Below are 14,730 nucleotides of genomic sequence, written 5' to 3'. Positions count from 1 at the left end.
CTCTTGGCCCTGCCTGCACCCCATTAATTGTTCTCTTTTCCACATTTTAGAATCTACTCTTGATATTCAGGCCTTTAAGATGCTTGCCAAGAGGACAACCATGTTCTTAAGCTTCTTTCATACGCCCTCTCTGCTGCAGACTTGCTGTATTTGAACTGGCCTCGGACACTTGTTGAATCAATCCCCCTTTAACCTGCGCCCTCTGGATTCCAAACCCCACATACTCAGAGGAAGTTCTCAGTACTCTATTTTTTTTTTCTTTTTCTTTTGTAAGATGGAATCTCACTCTGTCAACCAGGCTGGAGTGCAGTGTCGCGATCTCCGCTCACCGCAACCTCCACCTTCGGGGTTCAAGAAATTCTCCTACCTCAGCCTCCCAAGAACTACAGGTGCACGCCACCACACTTAGCTAATTTTTGTATTTTTAGTACAGATGAGGTTTCACCATGTTGGCCAGGATGGTCTCGATTTCTTGACCTCATGATCTGCCTGCGTTGGCCTCCCAAAGTGCTGGGATTACAGGCGTGAGCCACCACGCCCAACCAGTACTCTGGTTTTAACTGTTCCCAGCTTCCTCACCAGCCACCCAAAACTCTAGTTGAGTTGCCCCTTTAGATCACAAGTAATTTTCTTTATAAAGATCATCCGTGGTTTTTGGAAACCCGCTCATGAGATGAAAGAAGCAGCCCAGCTAGGCATGGAGGCAATGTGCAGGACAGAGTGACTCACGGGTTCCCAGGAGACGGGTGAATGGTTCTGCTCCAAGGGTGGAGGACAGCTTTGCTCCTCCAGCTGTGGTTCCTTCCATATTTCTCTCTCCAGAGGGAGATGGGGAACACAAGTCAGAAGGTCAATGAGAAGTGGGGGGGAGGGTCCAGGGGTTTGGGGAAGGGCATCTAGCTAAAGTCCTGCAGCTTGAAAGAGTGACCATCCCAAGACAAGCAGAGGTCAGAAATCAAGCCAGTAGAACTTGGGATGGACACAAAGATGAACAAGCAGTTCAAAGGCAGGCAGGAATCTGGCAACAAATACTGAGTATCAGGCAGCAAGGCCGATCGATCAGACAGGCAGGAGCCCTGCGAGCTACAGGTCTCGAACAGGCCATGCCAGGCAGGCAGGACAACAGTGAAGGGTCCACATAGCCCAGGAAACATGAGGATGCCTCTTCCTCTATAGAGGCCTCCAGGGAGGGCAGAAGCCAGGTCCCAGTGCAAGCTTGGAGAAGGAGGGCCAGCCTGCAACAGGACTATGTAAAGGGGAGGTGGACCACATGACATCGCCCTGGATTCCCAGAGTGCTCATGACAGGCAGCGTGGAGTGGTACATAGACTACAGCTTTAGAGTAAGCCAGACAGGCAGTGGTGGCAGGCTGCTCAGAGGTACACACTCGCCTCCCTCTCCAGTCCTCCCTCTATACCCCTCTTAGATCCCAACAAGGACAAAGCAAAATGGGGTGTTGCCTGGACCTGTTCCCTCCCATTCTTCCCCAACCACACCTCTTTTAGGGTAAGCAGACACAGCACCATCTGATCATGCCCCTATGCTGAAATGCCTCAATAAAACAAAACAACGACAAAAGAATTGACTGAAACCAACTAAAAGTCACAACACAGACAGGGTCTCCACACTGCTAGGATATCCCTCTCAGACTTCTCCCATCTGTTCTGCTCCACAGAGGCCTCCCAGCTGAGCCCTGCTGTCAAGGGAGGGCCCGTGGCCCCCTCACAATCTGTCATATTTGACACTACTTGGATCTTATTTCTTCTAGAGCTGCCACGGGCTGTGACAATACCTTTCCTGTGTGTGGGTAGGGGGCCAGGAGGGCCCATGCATGCCATCAGCACCGGGGCTGGGGTGAGGCGGGTATTGAGGGGTGGAAGAAAGGGATTCTGGGTTGTTGGGAATCCCGGCTAAATCTCAATTTCTCCATACTTTCCCCTTCCCTTGGGCTGCCAAGCCCTCCCATCTCCTGCCATCTGTGATAGGTGTCTCTGGGGAGACCTTCTTCTTTCTTGCTTGCTAATCACTGCATATAGAGAGTGAAAATAGGTTGGACTCTCTGCTCCTGGCAACTGTGTAGATATCCCTTGGGCTGATTTGAGTTCCTCTCTGCTGCCAAGGGATGGGTTCTTCTTGTACCCTGTGCACCTTTCTTTCCTGGGCAGGTGGCCATCTCTGCCTGAAGACCTGGACCCTCAGCAAACCTGTTGGGGGTGGGGGGCTGGCAGTGATGAAAAAACAGGGGGTGGTGACTGCTGACTGCTGCTTTGAAGACTAGGTGTGCTGGGTGCCTCCAGCCTTGACCCACAGAGTGAGCCAGTGACCCAGGCTGGATCTGAGTCCTGGTTCTGTCCCTCACTAGTTGTGGCACTGCCCTTTTCTGGGCTTCAGCGTCCCCACCTGTAAAAGAAACAAATGAGCTAGATGATTTTCCGCACCATTACAACACCCTGTGAGTTAAGGATGGTTCTGTTGATCTACCACTTGCATTCTTCTGGCCATTTCTCTCCTCTTTAATCAAGACCCTGCTGTGACTGGTAGCTAGTAACAGTCACCTGTGAGGTAGCTGAAAGGACAGAGTACTGCGTCTGGTGCTGGGATGGTCCCCTGGGTCTGGTCCCAAGACCCTGGTTTCATTATTATCACATCCTGAGCAGCTGAGTGAACCAGGCAGCTGGGAGGCGAGGCGGCTAGCCATTTCCAATTTGATTTAAACCTTTTGTTTCCCAGGTCTCCTCAGCAAGGACAAAAGCAAACACTCAAGCAATATCCTGAACACCTCCTGATCATTCATTCATTTGGACATTCATTCATTCAACCCTCATGAGGCAGTACAACATCATAAGGAGTCACAGGAATTAGTTTGACCTGCTTTCTAAATCTGGCTCTGGCACTACTTAGCTGAGTAATGCTGGACATGTTATCCAACCGCTGTAGGCCTCCGCTTCCTCTCTAATACGAGGAAAATAATGGTGCTATCTACTTCACAGACAGTACATCTGAAGCATCTGGCACTAGTTAAGTGTTCAACAACTAGTTGTTGTTATCATCAAGTTGAGTAAGTTTCTTATGGTTTCATGCGGAGACAGACGATGAGTACATAGCTGCCCATCACTCAGTGTGTGCAGGTTTCTTAGCAAAAGACAGGTTCCTGGGTTCTGAAAGCCAAGAAAACAACTTCAACAGGAGTTTGGGGGTCAGTTTGTGGCACAAATCACTCATCCTTCCTAAAGAATGTGAAGATGGTTCCTGGAAGCTTGAAACAGACTCTCAAATCATTAAGTCATAACAAAAAATCTGTTCTTGAATTGATTTGCCCAGCCCAGGTGTGGGGACTGCCATTTTGGAATGGAGGTTCAGCGTGTGTGGTCTCGGGAGAGGGACTGGAAGGTAAGTAAAATCCTGCTCTCACAGAACCTTCACGCCTCTCTTCCCCTACATATCCCAGCCTGCGCCCCCATGCCGAGGGCAAAGCAACATCTAATTTGCCTGTTTCTGGCAGCTCTTGGACCTGCCAAAGCCCGTACCTGCCGCCACGCATGCCCCAGAAGCCTCTGCCTGCTCCCTCAGGATGCTGCCGAAAGTGCTGACTGCGGACGCCGATTTACTGCTTCCCATTAGCCAGGCCTCTAACAGCCTCTGAGAGCCTGTGCCGGACACAGGCCCACCAGGCAGCTCTGAAAGGTCAGGCCCCAGGAGCAGGAGCCAGTCAGGGGCTTTGTGACAGTGACCCTGTTGATGTGCCATCCTTTATTTTGTTTTAATAACAAAATGGCCTTATTTATTTTGTTTTAATCTGACAGCCTGAAAATTTCTCTTTGCACTTGTTGAAGACATTTAGGTGGTCCTGTTTACCCTCTCTTGTCTTCAGACACCATAAATGATGCCCCTAAAAGTGTCCACATGCTGGCTGAGCCAGAGGTGCCCAATGCACACGGCTCTGAGGATGACCTCTCCCATCCCCGACTCCCATTCTTGGTTGGCTGAGTATGGACTCAGTATGGGGGGCACTGGGAGAGGAGGTGGGACGCCTGAGCATCAGGCCTGAGTCTACCAGTGCTTGCCAGGATGACCCTGGACACATAATTTAATCTCCTTAGGCCTCAGTTTGCTTATCTGAAATAGGAATAACTATTGCCTTAAATGTTTCATGATTATTGTGAGGTTAATTGTGACAGGTCCCCTTATAAAGAAGACAAAAATCATGAAAGGGGCTTGCAAAGAATAAAGTACCTTAAACACAGCTTTGGACACAAATGACTTCAGGTGTTGGTCTCACTGTCCACCCAAGCCAGACACTGCACAACCTTCCTGAGCATGAACAGCATGGCTCACATGCTCCAGCATCACCCAGCCCTCAAGTCCTTGGTCTGGACAAACTGTAGCTCCTTCCCCCAACCTGAGTGACACTGTTACCAAAGGAGGGCTCAGGGATGGGGCAGGGAGTCCCCACAAGGATGTGGCTAGGCTGCAGGTGTCATGCCTAGGGATTAGGAGCAGCCAGGGTCCCGGAGGCTTCCCAAAGTCTACAGCTTAGAGGAGAACAAGGAGGGTGACTTCTGAGTGACATGACGTCGGGGGGAGGGGGGCCTCCAGTGCCCTCCTCTGAGTTGGAATAGAAAACAGCCCAGACTCCAGAGGTACAGAGCAAGCCTTTCTCCTCCCCTCTATCTCTGAGTGGGTTTGTAGGGGAGGTTTGTATAGCTGACAGACCAGAGACCCCTCTCCAGAGTCTGAATGCTTCTCTGTCCAGGGAAGTTGCAGGGCCACAGCCACAACCTCCCTGTTCCTTAAGGCTGATCCAGAGTCATCCTCTAGCCATAATAACGAGCATGCTCTGTAATAACAAAAATCACAAGTGTTGATTCTTAATCCCTATGGCATTAGGATAGGGGAGATCTTATTACTGTCCATTTATGTACAGGCAAACTGGACGCTGACTTGTTAAGGGACCTGCCAAAGGTCATGCACCTGGCACTGGGACCCAGGTCTTCTGACTGGAACCCTGTGCTGGGGAACCAGCAGCTAAATCTTCCACTGGCACAGTGAACAGTTCCAACTGGCATGTACCCCAGAACCTAATGAGGGAGCAGGGTCCACATGGCTAACATGGTAGCCTGAAGGGGCCTCGAGAAAAGGAATAGTGCAGGAATTCTGGGGAGCCAGAGGTATCTCCACTGAGCTGATGACAGAGCCAGGGGTCCCTTCCACTACCAGAAGGGAATCCTCGTTCTCCTTCTCTTCCTAATCATCCACCTGAACAGCAACTGCCTGGAGAGTTTGAGGGATGAACAGAACTCCATATCCAGTACCTGGGTGGTCTGGGTGACTGTCTGCTAGGGCCCAGGGCTGCCCATTAGGGCCTGAAGGTATGGGCACAAGGCTGAAAGCTACCGCCCAGATCAACCAGCTTGCAGCCCAAGAGCTGAGGATGTCATCTCCCTGCTCCCAGGGAAAGTGCTCCTCGGCATGAAAGGAGCTTATTCCCTGCTGTCTTTACTCCTGGCCCCTCACAGAGATACGGCTCTTACAGCTACCCACCAATGCCATTCTCAGGGGGAAAGCAAGGAGGTTCACATACATCATCTCAGAGCAACTTGCTCTGTTTCCAAAGGAGGGAGGAAATAGAGAAATCAGAGAAAACCGATAAAGCTAGGTCCATTATTACTATTCTGTAAAGCAAGTTCAGAGAACCTCCTTCCTGGGAGATAAGGCCATCGTCTATTAGAAATAGAATATTAGTCAGGTGTGGTGGTACATGCCTGTGCTCCCAACTACTCGGGAGGCTGATGTGGGAGAATCGCTTGGGCCCAGGGGATCCAGCCTGCAGTGAGCTGTGATTGTGCCACTGCACTCCAGCCTGGGTAACAGAGCAAGACCTTTTCTCAGATACATAGATAGATAGATAATTTTTAAAAAGAAACAGAGTAGTCAGAGGACATGGACTTGACTCCTGGCATGACACCTTGCTGGCCATGAGGCCTTGAGCTAGTTCCTGAGCAACCCTGGACCTCACAATAGGATAACTTCTCTCACTGGGTAAGATTTCCATGAGGCCATGTATGGAAAGCACCCCGCACAGTGCCAGGCACATAGACCTTTCACGTGTGTTTTTTCCCTTGTCTTTCTTTTCCTTCCCAAACAGCATCTCCAGACATTCCTCGATCTGGACAACTCTCCCGGCACAGGCACACTCACACTTTCTTTACTAAAACCTGAAACAACAACAACAACTCTAGAACCATCCTTAAATACCACACTGATTTGGATTGATGAGAATAAGAGGCAACTTGCCTCACGACTCTGCCTCTGTGGGGGAACACCCCACTTTGTGGGCAGCTCTGCTGTTGGTGTGCAGGCGGGCATACCAGGGACCCTTCCAGGGACCCTCAGCACCACGAGGACTCTGCTTCATGAGTATTCACCAGGACGCCCTGCTACTGCTAATTTCCTGTTATTTCTCTTCTCAAAGGAGTCCATAATAACCAACTTATAAATGACAGCCACTTCTTGTGGCCTTTTTGGTGTTAACACAACAGAAGTTGTGGCCCCTCTGTTATCTGTGACAACTTTTTCTTATCGGTTGACCAAAGTGGTCCAGGGAAGGAAGCTGGGTAAGAAACAAGCCATGCTATCAACTACTTGGAGCCTTTGGGCAACCCTAGGCTCCCTTACAAGAAGCTCTGAGGAAAAGCGCTAGGTGCATGATGACAATAACAGCGGCCATGACTACTAACTTTTCTAGTGCTGATATGAATGGAGGGCTGACCTGTCCCCTCACAGGCCAAACTGTGGCAGTATACAGAAAGCCAGGACACAGGGCCAGAAGACATGGCCTGCAGTCTCAGCTCGGCCACTTACTTGACGTATGGCCTCAGGCAAGTTACCTGACCCCCTGAGACTCAGTTTCCTCATCAGTAAGATAGGCATGATAATAGTACCTAGTTCTCAAGAACCAGGTGGGTCAGATGAGAGGGTCAGATGAAATCAGAATGCAGTACGAATTAGAAGGAAAGGGGGTATTTGGGACCGCACACCCCACAACAGACTTTGCATTTCCCTTTCACTTGCCAGTCTGCATCCTTAACCTGGAACATGATGCCTCTGCAGACCTGGCCCCTAAAATAGCATTTGCCCCTGCTGCCTGTGGAAGGTCACCGATACCTTGCAGTCTGATGCCCTCACAGTCCATCTCCTGTCCTTGCTTTCCCCAACCCATCCACTGCCCTGGAGTGCAGATTAATATCCCAGGTGACACAAGCCACATTTTGTTAACTTTCTATTTGTTTCTCCCCCTCTACATCTTTTCCTAATCATTTGTTTCCTCCCCTATCTCTCCAACCCCTCCTCCAACTCCAGAGTTGTGCTTTATTATCTCTAGTGAGCTTAACGCTTCCCTGATAAGACCAGTTAATCCTCTGCTGCTCCTCTTTTGCAGAGACGGAGGAGATTACAGGCAAAGGGGTTAGGCTATCTCCCCTTCAAGGGCACTCAGGACTTTAATAAAGGAACTGGATCCCATTTTCCCATCTGATACTCCAGATTGGCATCCCCAGTGTTTCTGCTGAGAAGCAGTTCTGGTTACTTCCAGACCATGAGCCTCCTGATTGGAACAAAATGGAAATGGGGGTGAGGGGGAATGGGTATTGGTCAAGTGGCCTGGAGACTCATCAGTCTCCCTGGACAGATGGGCTGATCTGGTCTTCAAGAGCAAAATGCCCAACTGTGTGACCATCTCTATGGTCACCAGTGAGGGCCACACTTAAAGCCACACTGGGCATGTAGCAGCATGTAACTGGTAACAAGAAGGGGAACTCTAGCTTGGGGGACATAACTGTACCAGCCAAGGTCTCTAGCCTTCTCCTCCACAAGTCCTGGGATTAGCGAGTTAGTGATGCAGGTGGCACAGTGCTACAACAAGGTCTCCTTGGGTACACACTGAATGCCACTTTACAGCAGGTAGGTGATAGGAGAGCGAGGCTTCAGTGTTTGCTGAACACTACTCCCGGTGTACAGAACACCTCAGGGAGACAGAGGAAGTGACAGAAGTAAGCTCTGTGCTGAGAAGCAGACCATCTGGTGGGGTAACACAGGACAAATAATGCAAAAGCACAGCAGAGTTAAACTATAAGCTAGTGCTAAGTAACTGCTGGAGTGTCTTGGGTTCAAGATCTTTGTGGCATCAGGCTTAGGTTTAACATGAAAAGCTAATTTTGAAGAGACATGATGTGTTGAAGAGGACATAGACTATTTGAGGTCAGAAAAATAGTTCATTCATTTATTTTGTATCAAATGTTTATTGAACATCTGCTACGGGCCATGCACTGTTCATAAACAAGATAGATATGACATCTGTTTTCATGAAATTTATACTGTAGTGGACAAGTCAGAAATTAAGTAAATAACTATATTCTCACTCCCATTCTTACTAATGGTAACCAGTACAAGAACAGGGCGTTTTGAAGGAAAAAAACAGGAGGATCCTAATTTCAGCTGTGAGATCAGGGGTAGCCTCTCAGAGGAGATAACGGCTGAGACCTGAATGAGCAGCAGGAATTAGCTAGAGCAGTGCAGGGAGAAAGCACATTTCAGATGGAGAGCAGCATATGGAAATGTTCTGAGTTGGGATAAAGTTGGTTCTTTTGAAAGACTGGAAGACATCGCTTAAGAACAGAAATTCACAGAACAGAAAGAGATTTTCTTTCTTTCTTTCTTTCTGAAACAGAGTTTCACTCTGTCACCCAGGCTGGAGTGTGGGATCTTGGTTCACTGCAACCTCCGCCTCTCAGGTTCCAGTGATTCTCATGCCTCAGCCACCTGAGTAAATGGGGCGTGCACCACCATGCCCAGCTAATTTTTGGAATTTTTAGTACAGATGGGGTTTTACCATCTTGGTCAAAGCTGGTCTTGAACTCCTGGGCTCAAGTGATCTGCCCCCACTTGGCCTCCCATGCAAGAGATTTTTCCCATTTTATTCCAATCGCAATGGTAAGTTATCAAAAGGTTTAAGCAAGAAAGTAGTAACATCTACATTTTTAATATATCACTCTGGCTGCTATGTGGGAGGTAGACTGGAGGGGGACAAGAATGGTGGTGACAGGTTCAGTTAGAAAGTCTCTGCAGGAACAGGTGACAGTTGATGGTGACATGTCCTGAGATGGTAGCAGTAGACAGAGAGAGTGGTGGCTGGATTACAGATATATTCTGGAGATGGGATCACTAGGATTTAATGATGGGCTGGATGTGTGGGGAAATATCTAGGGTGACATAGAGATGGTTTCACTCGAGCAGCTCAAAGAGTGGAGGTGTCATTTACTAAGATGAAGAATGACAAAGGTGCAGATTTTGGGTGGGAGCTATAGTGGGGATCAAGAGTTCGGGTTTGGATACCCTAAGCTTGAGATGTCTTTCATTGTGTCACATCATTATTGTGCGAAGACACACACATATCTAGACTGGAGGCGACTGTGTATCACAGAGGTTATCTCCCACAATTAGGATGGATGAAATTACCCAGGGAAAGCACAGAACCAGAAGAAAAAAGTCCCATTACCTGTATATTGAGGTAATATGGAGCTAGAGAAACAGCGGAAAAAAATAGCATAGAAGCTAAAAGATAGGAGTAGTTCCAGACAGAGAAGCCTGTCTACAGGGAATGCTGCTGAAACTGTGTCTCTCTCAAAAGTGTCTGAGGGATTCGGCAACATGGAAATCACAGACGAACTTAGCAAGAGCAGTTTCAGAATGGATAGAAATCAGCTTGGACTAGACTGAACAGGCAACAGAGGTGGGTAGGTACAGCCAAATCCTCAATAACCCTGGCTCTGAAGGAGGAGTAGAGGGACAGGCGGGAGCTGTCTCTTGAAGCTATGACTGAGCTATGACTTCCTAAAGTTTCACACAGGCCAAAGTTTTCCAAATTGGCAGTGGAGATGGTTTCCACACTATCAGCCCTAGCCTGACCATGGAGAGTTCCCTTATAGTCCCAGAAGACTCAAAGAGAATGAGAAGGGCCTTCAGCTATTGCTGGTTTTCCCTGACCTTGTCTTCACCTCATTCATCCCTGGCACAAGAACCCCATTCCTTGTTTAAATCTTACTCAGGAAACCTCTTTAGCGTTGTACTCCAGCATTCAAAACTGTTCCATTATAAACATCTTCCACCTCTGTTGGAAAGCTTCTGCATACTCAAGAGGTATAAAGAAGGTATGAAGAGCTTTCTGACACTCTCTGTCTGGTCAAGATCGGACTTTAATCTTTCCCTTTACCAGACTGTGTTATTCTGGGCCCACCCAACAGACCCAAGCTACCTTTCAAACCTCATCTCCTACTGTTCTCCTTCTTGAACACTCCCCTCCAGCCAACTTACGTCCCCTTAAAACACCTTCTATTTTCCTACCTCTGTATCTTTGCTGGTCTTCCCCTTTGGAATCAGTCCCTCCTCCTTGCCTACCTGAATATTACCCATACCTCAGAGTTCGCCTTGAGTCCATTCACCTCCAGAACACCCTGCCTGGCCCCCCAGCTCTCTCTCTCAGGCATTTCTTTCACACTGCCCAAGAGCACTGCTTTTCTCTGCATGTGTCATCTTAGAATGAGAAGCAGTGAAAACTGCCTGCATATTCCTTTGTTTCCTTTGGTGCTGCTGCCTGTACATCAGAAGCATTTGGTAAATGTTTGTTTACTGACAGGTTGAGAAAGTCAGGAGCCCTTCCTCCCCAAGGGATGAGACTTACAGCAGTCTGTTCAAGGCTGCAACAGCAAGATTCACCAGGGCCAAATGAGAAATAAATAGGTGCCACAACTATTCACCAGCCTGGTTTCTATGGAATCATTCGAGGAAGTGCCATGGCAATGAGTTAAAGTTCAAATTAAACTCTGGTCATCATGGCCATCAACTATTTCAAACGTTCTTTTAGAAGCCTACCTCTTCTTGGAAAAGTTTAAAATTTAAACCACAAAACCTCAGGCTTTCTTTCAATCCTGTAAAACAGAAGTTTCTTGCCATTTTATGCTGTGGATTTCCTCCGGCACAATCCTTTTCAAAATATGAAAAGGCACTTTTCTAACCCAGATCCTCTCACCATATTGTGGTTCATGTGACAGAACACTGCACAGGGGTGAAAATTCACTCCATGCTGTTTTTTACAATCCAGGTATTGGCTAAAGTACACATAATAACTAATAGACTGCTGTAACTTTCATGCAATATGAGTTCCCATTAAAAAGTTTACACTAGCAAAGTTTTCTGGGCATAAATATCTTGTGGAAATTGGTTCATTCAAATCTGGGCTCCAAAGTGGCCTTAAACACATAGCAATTATTGCAACCATGAAGAAAACAGGTAGACTGTGGACACAAATCTATAATAATATGCTTTATTACTCACTGGGAGTCTACTTTTGCTATCCTACATCTACATGAAAACCAAGATTCTTAAAATACCAAAAGTGGCAGTTTAAAAACAAAACCTCTTTCCAAATCCCAAATGCAAGGATTCAGTAGAGAAGGGTCAGGAATCCTATCACTGATTCATATCCATTAAAGTTGGTTCCAATGAGGACATCTTCCCTACAGATTCCACGAAGTTCAACTACCATGTCTGTTTATATCTCAACTTGACTTCTCCCAAGGTAAAATAAGTTCTATGGAAATAATTCTGTATTTACATATTTGCTTTTGATTTACTTATTCATAAGAGATTTGAGGCAACAGAGAGCTCCGCTGTGCAGTCTTGGGAAAAGTGAGGCTGCTTCTACACAGTCACTCCTGGCCTCCTCTACCAGAGGTCCCAGGCTGTTGAGGGGAGTAGTTGCTGTCCTCCAAAAACCCACCGTCATCAGGGTGACGCCACGGGAATGAGAGGGAGGGCTCTGGCCCTGCCTGTGGCTTTCTCTGACTTGGCTGGAAATAATGGATTTATTTTAAAAAGCAGTTTTAAGAGACACATGTGTTCACATATAATCATTCTTTTGAGGGTGTGTCTGTTTTTAAATGACATGCTTCACCCAAAATAAAATATCCTTCATTTCTCACATCTAGCTGTCTTCCAGAAAGAATACAGTGTGCAGAGGCATATTGGAAAGTGGGCCTCACATTTCTTCACTAGAAATTGAGTTTTCTCTAGCATTAAGCTTTTGTGCTCAAAGAGTAAAGTGCAAAATCTTTGGGAGGAAAAAAGGAAACAACGACCTGTCAAAATTTCTGTTAGCGTCTATGACTACTGTTAACTTACATGCTCTCAGAGTGCAATAAAAAGCCTGCAAACTGCTGCTAAAAAGATGGTTTGACCTTTTAAAATGGGAACTCCCCCACCCCATATCCATATTAAATAGGCGAACCTTGGGAGCTCTAGAGTTTTAGATCAGTAAGTGAAATGAAGTTGAATTTCCAGAAAAAGGGTTTCCCTGTAGGCTGCAGGCTAATTAGGGTGTTCTAGACCTACACTGTAACAGCAGGTAGAAGGCAGGCCCTAAACCTTTTAGCTATTGTCGTTGCCACCTGCTCAGAGTCTAGTTCTGAAAGGAGGCGGGTGCGGAGTTATGAAAATTTGGTAAATATAAAAGTCCTGGACGCGATCGCCCACAGCCTGCGGCCCCTGGCGGTTGAGGAGCCGCGGTGATCCTCGGTCTTCACCGCAGCAGCCAAGCCCGGCGCGCACCAACCGGCGCTGCTGAAAGTTGGAGAGCTCCCAGCTCGCCGATAGAATTCGGCGGTGGGCGCCAGGGGAATCCCTTCCAGTGCCGCAGTTAGGAAAGTTTTGAAAAGTAAGGACCCTAGACAGACAAGAGACCCATCCTTCCCTTTAGCATAAGAAACACTCCGCGCTGCGCCAGCCGAAGGCTGCTCGCACAAGGCCATCCGCCCTGCTTCGCCGGGACGCACCCGGTGCCTTCCAGCTCCCCACCAGAACTGGTCCAAGGGGCGCGGAGACAAGAGAGACAACTATGTCCGGCTTGTGGTTCCAGACGGAAACGCCTCCCGGCTCCCTGGCCTGGGGGAAAAGGGTTCAAAATTCAACAGTCGCGAGGGCAAGGACAGAACTACCAACTCCCGCTCGGATGCCCGGGACCTGCTCTTCCAAGCCCGCTCCGGTTTCTCCAAACGACACGCGGCACAGCCCATGCGCCCCCGGCACTCCACTCCACTCCTCTATGGTTTCCCCCAAACTCTTCCCGGGGAGCCCCACAAAGCACAGACGGCGCCCTGAAACTCGCCGGGCACTCGCCAGCCATCCCCACCTCCGCCTCTCGAACCCTCCTTGTCGCGTTCTTCCCGCCCCGCACCGTTCTCCTCGCGTTTCTGGGGAGTCAGAAGCAAACCACGAGAAAATGCCTTCGCGAGGAGCCTCCCTACACCCGCCCTGTCACTGAAACAAAAGCGTAGGGAGGAGGGAGGTGGGAGAGGAGGCGGGAGGAAGGTTTAGAAAGACGATGGGGACAGCAGTAGGAAGGAGCTGGGGAGGGGGGTTAAGGTGGCGAGCAGAGCTGGGGGCCCAGAGTCCGCTCCCGTGCCGCGCGGCGGGTCGCTTACATGCCCAGGTCGCTGTAGGTGTTGAAGAACTCCATCTGGTTGCACGCCTGAATCCAGCCCACCACCCAGGTCTCGTGGCGGGGGATGGGGGGCATGACCACGCGGGCCGAGGCTTTGAAGTACGGGGTCTTGTAGCGCAGGACGATGGGCGAGGTCTCCTCGATGCGCGTGGGGCACTGGTCGATGGTGGCGCACACATCGTACACCACGATGTTCTCGCGCCGGATCCGCGCTTTGCAGGTGATGCTTTGGATACAGCCCATCCTGCAGCCCGGCGCCGGCACGGCGCGGCGTGGGGCAGCGCGGGGGCCCGCGCGGGCAGCCGGGGGCGCGTCACGCCGGCATGGCGACGCGCCGCTCGCTCCCGGTCAGACTCAGCTTGCACCTAGGAACCGGGAGCTGCCGGGCATCCTTGGGGAAGCCCCCTCCTCTTGCAGCCGCGCGGGGTCTCCGCTGCCCCGACGCCCGCCCACGCCCGCCCCCTCGCTCCGGCAGGGCGCGTGGAGGGTGCACTCCTAGGAGGCGAAGGGTGCCCTCGCCGGCTCCAGCGCCCGGGCGGAGGGCAGGGAGGGGAGCGGCGCTGCGAGGAGTGGTGCCCACCCCGGGCCGGAGCCCCCCGCCCCTCGCCGGAGAGGAGGAGGCGGCAGCGGCGGCGGCATGGAGCCGGGGGAGGGCGGCGGCGGCAGCGCCCGGTCTGTCTGCCTCCGCGGCGGCAGCAGCAGCAGCCGCCGCCGCCGCCGCCGCTGCATGAACCTCTGCACCGCGGCTGCCCCCCGCGTGCAGCGCACCCAGCGGCGGGCGAGCGGGCGGCCCGAGCGGCAGGCGGAGGCAGCAGCGGCAGCGGCGACCGGAGCTCCCGCCGGCCCCGCCCCGTAGCCGGACCGCGTCGACACTCCTCGGCCCGGCCGCCCCGGCCCGGGGGGCGCCAAGAGGCTGTGGCTCGGAGTGGAGGGCCCCTACGGCTGGGGCACCACAGGACGCGCTCCGCGGAGGAAACTGGCTGTACGCCATGAGTTTTGTCCCTCTCCGGCTGCCGTCCGGGTGGGGGGGTAATGTGTAAGGGTGGGGGTGTTTAAAGGGCCGCTAGCGCCGGGGTGGGGCCCCGCACGTGGGGTTGGGGCGGGGCGGGGCCCTGGTAGGTGGTGCCGTGGGGTAGGGGAGTAGGGCGGGCCCAAGCGCCACGGGGTGGGTGGGGCCG

At 50.7% G+C, this 14,730-nt stretch overlaps 1 protein-coding gene across 3 annotated transcripts in view; it reads right to left on the bottom strand.

Annotated features, from left to right (window-relative positions):
* The window catches only part of FAM78B (family with sequence similarity 78 member B), a 103,005-nt gene extending 88,672 nt beyond the window's left edge, over positions 1-14,333 (bottom strand). For all 3 annotated transcript variants that reach the window (XR_003120813.1, XM_025394274.1, XM_025394266.1), the window contains exon 1: positions 13,533-14,333. Coding sequence is in view for 2 of the 3 variants with exons in the window: in XM_025394274.1 (XP_025250059.1) it covers positions 13,533-13,795 (263 nt within the window). In the remaining variant the exon portion in view is untranslated. The remainder of the gene's footprint in view (positions 1-13,532) is intronic.
* Positions 14,334-14,730: the final 397 nt, after the last annotated feature.

The sequence above is a fragment of the Theropithecus gelada genome, chromosome 1 (genome assembly GCF_003255815.1).
Source record: "Theropithecus gelada isolate Dixy chromosome 1, Tgel_1.0, whole genome shotgun sequence".
Lineage (NCBI taxonomy): Eukaryota > Metazoa > Chordata > Mammalia > Primates > Cercopithecidae > Theropithecus > Theropithecus gelada.
Note: the sequence above shows the minus strand (reverse complement) of the source record. Positions and strands in the feature narration are given on the sequence as shown.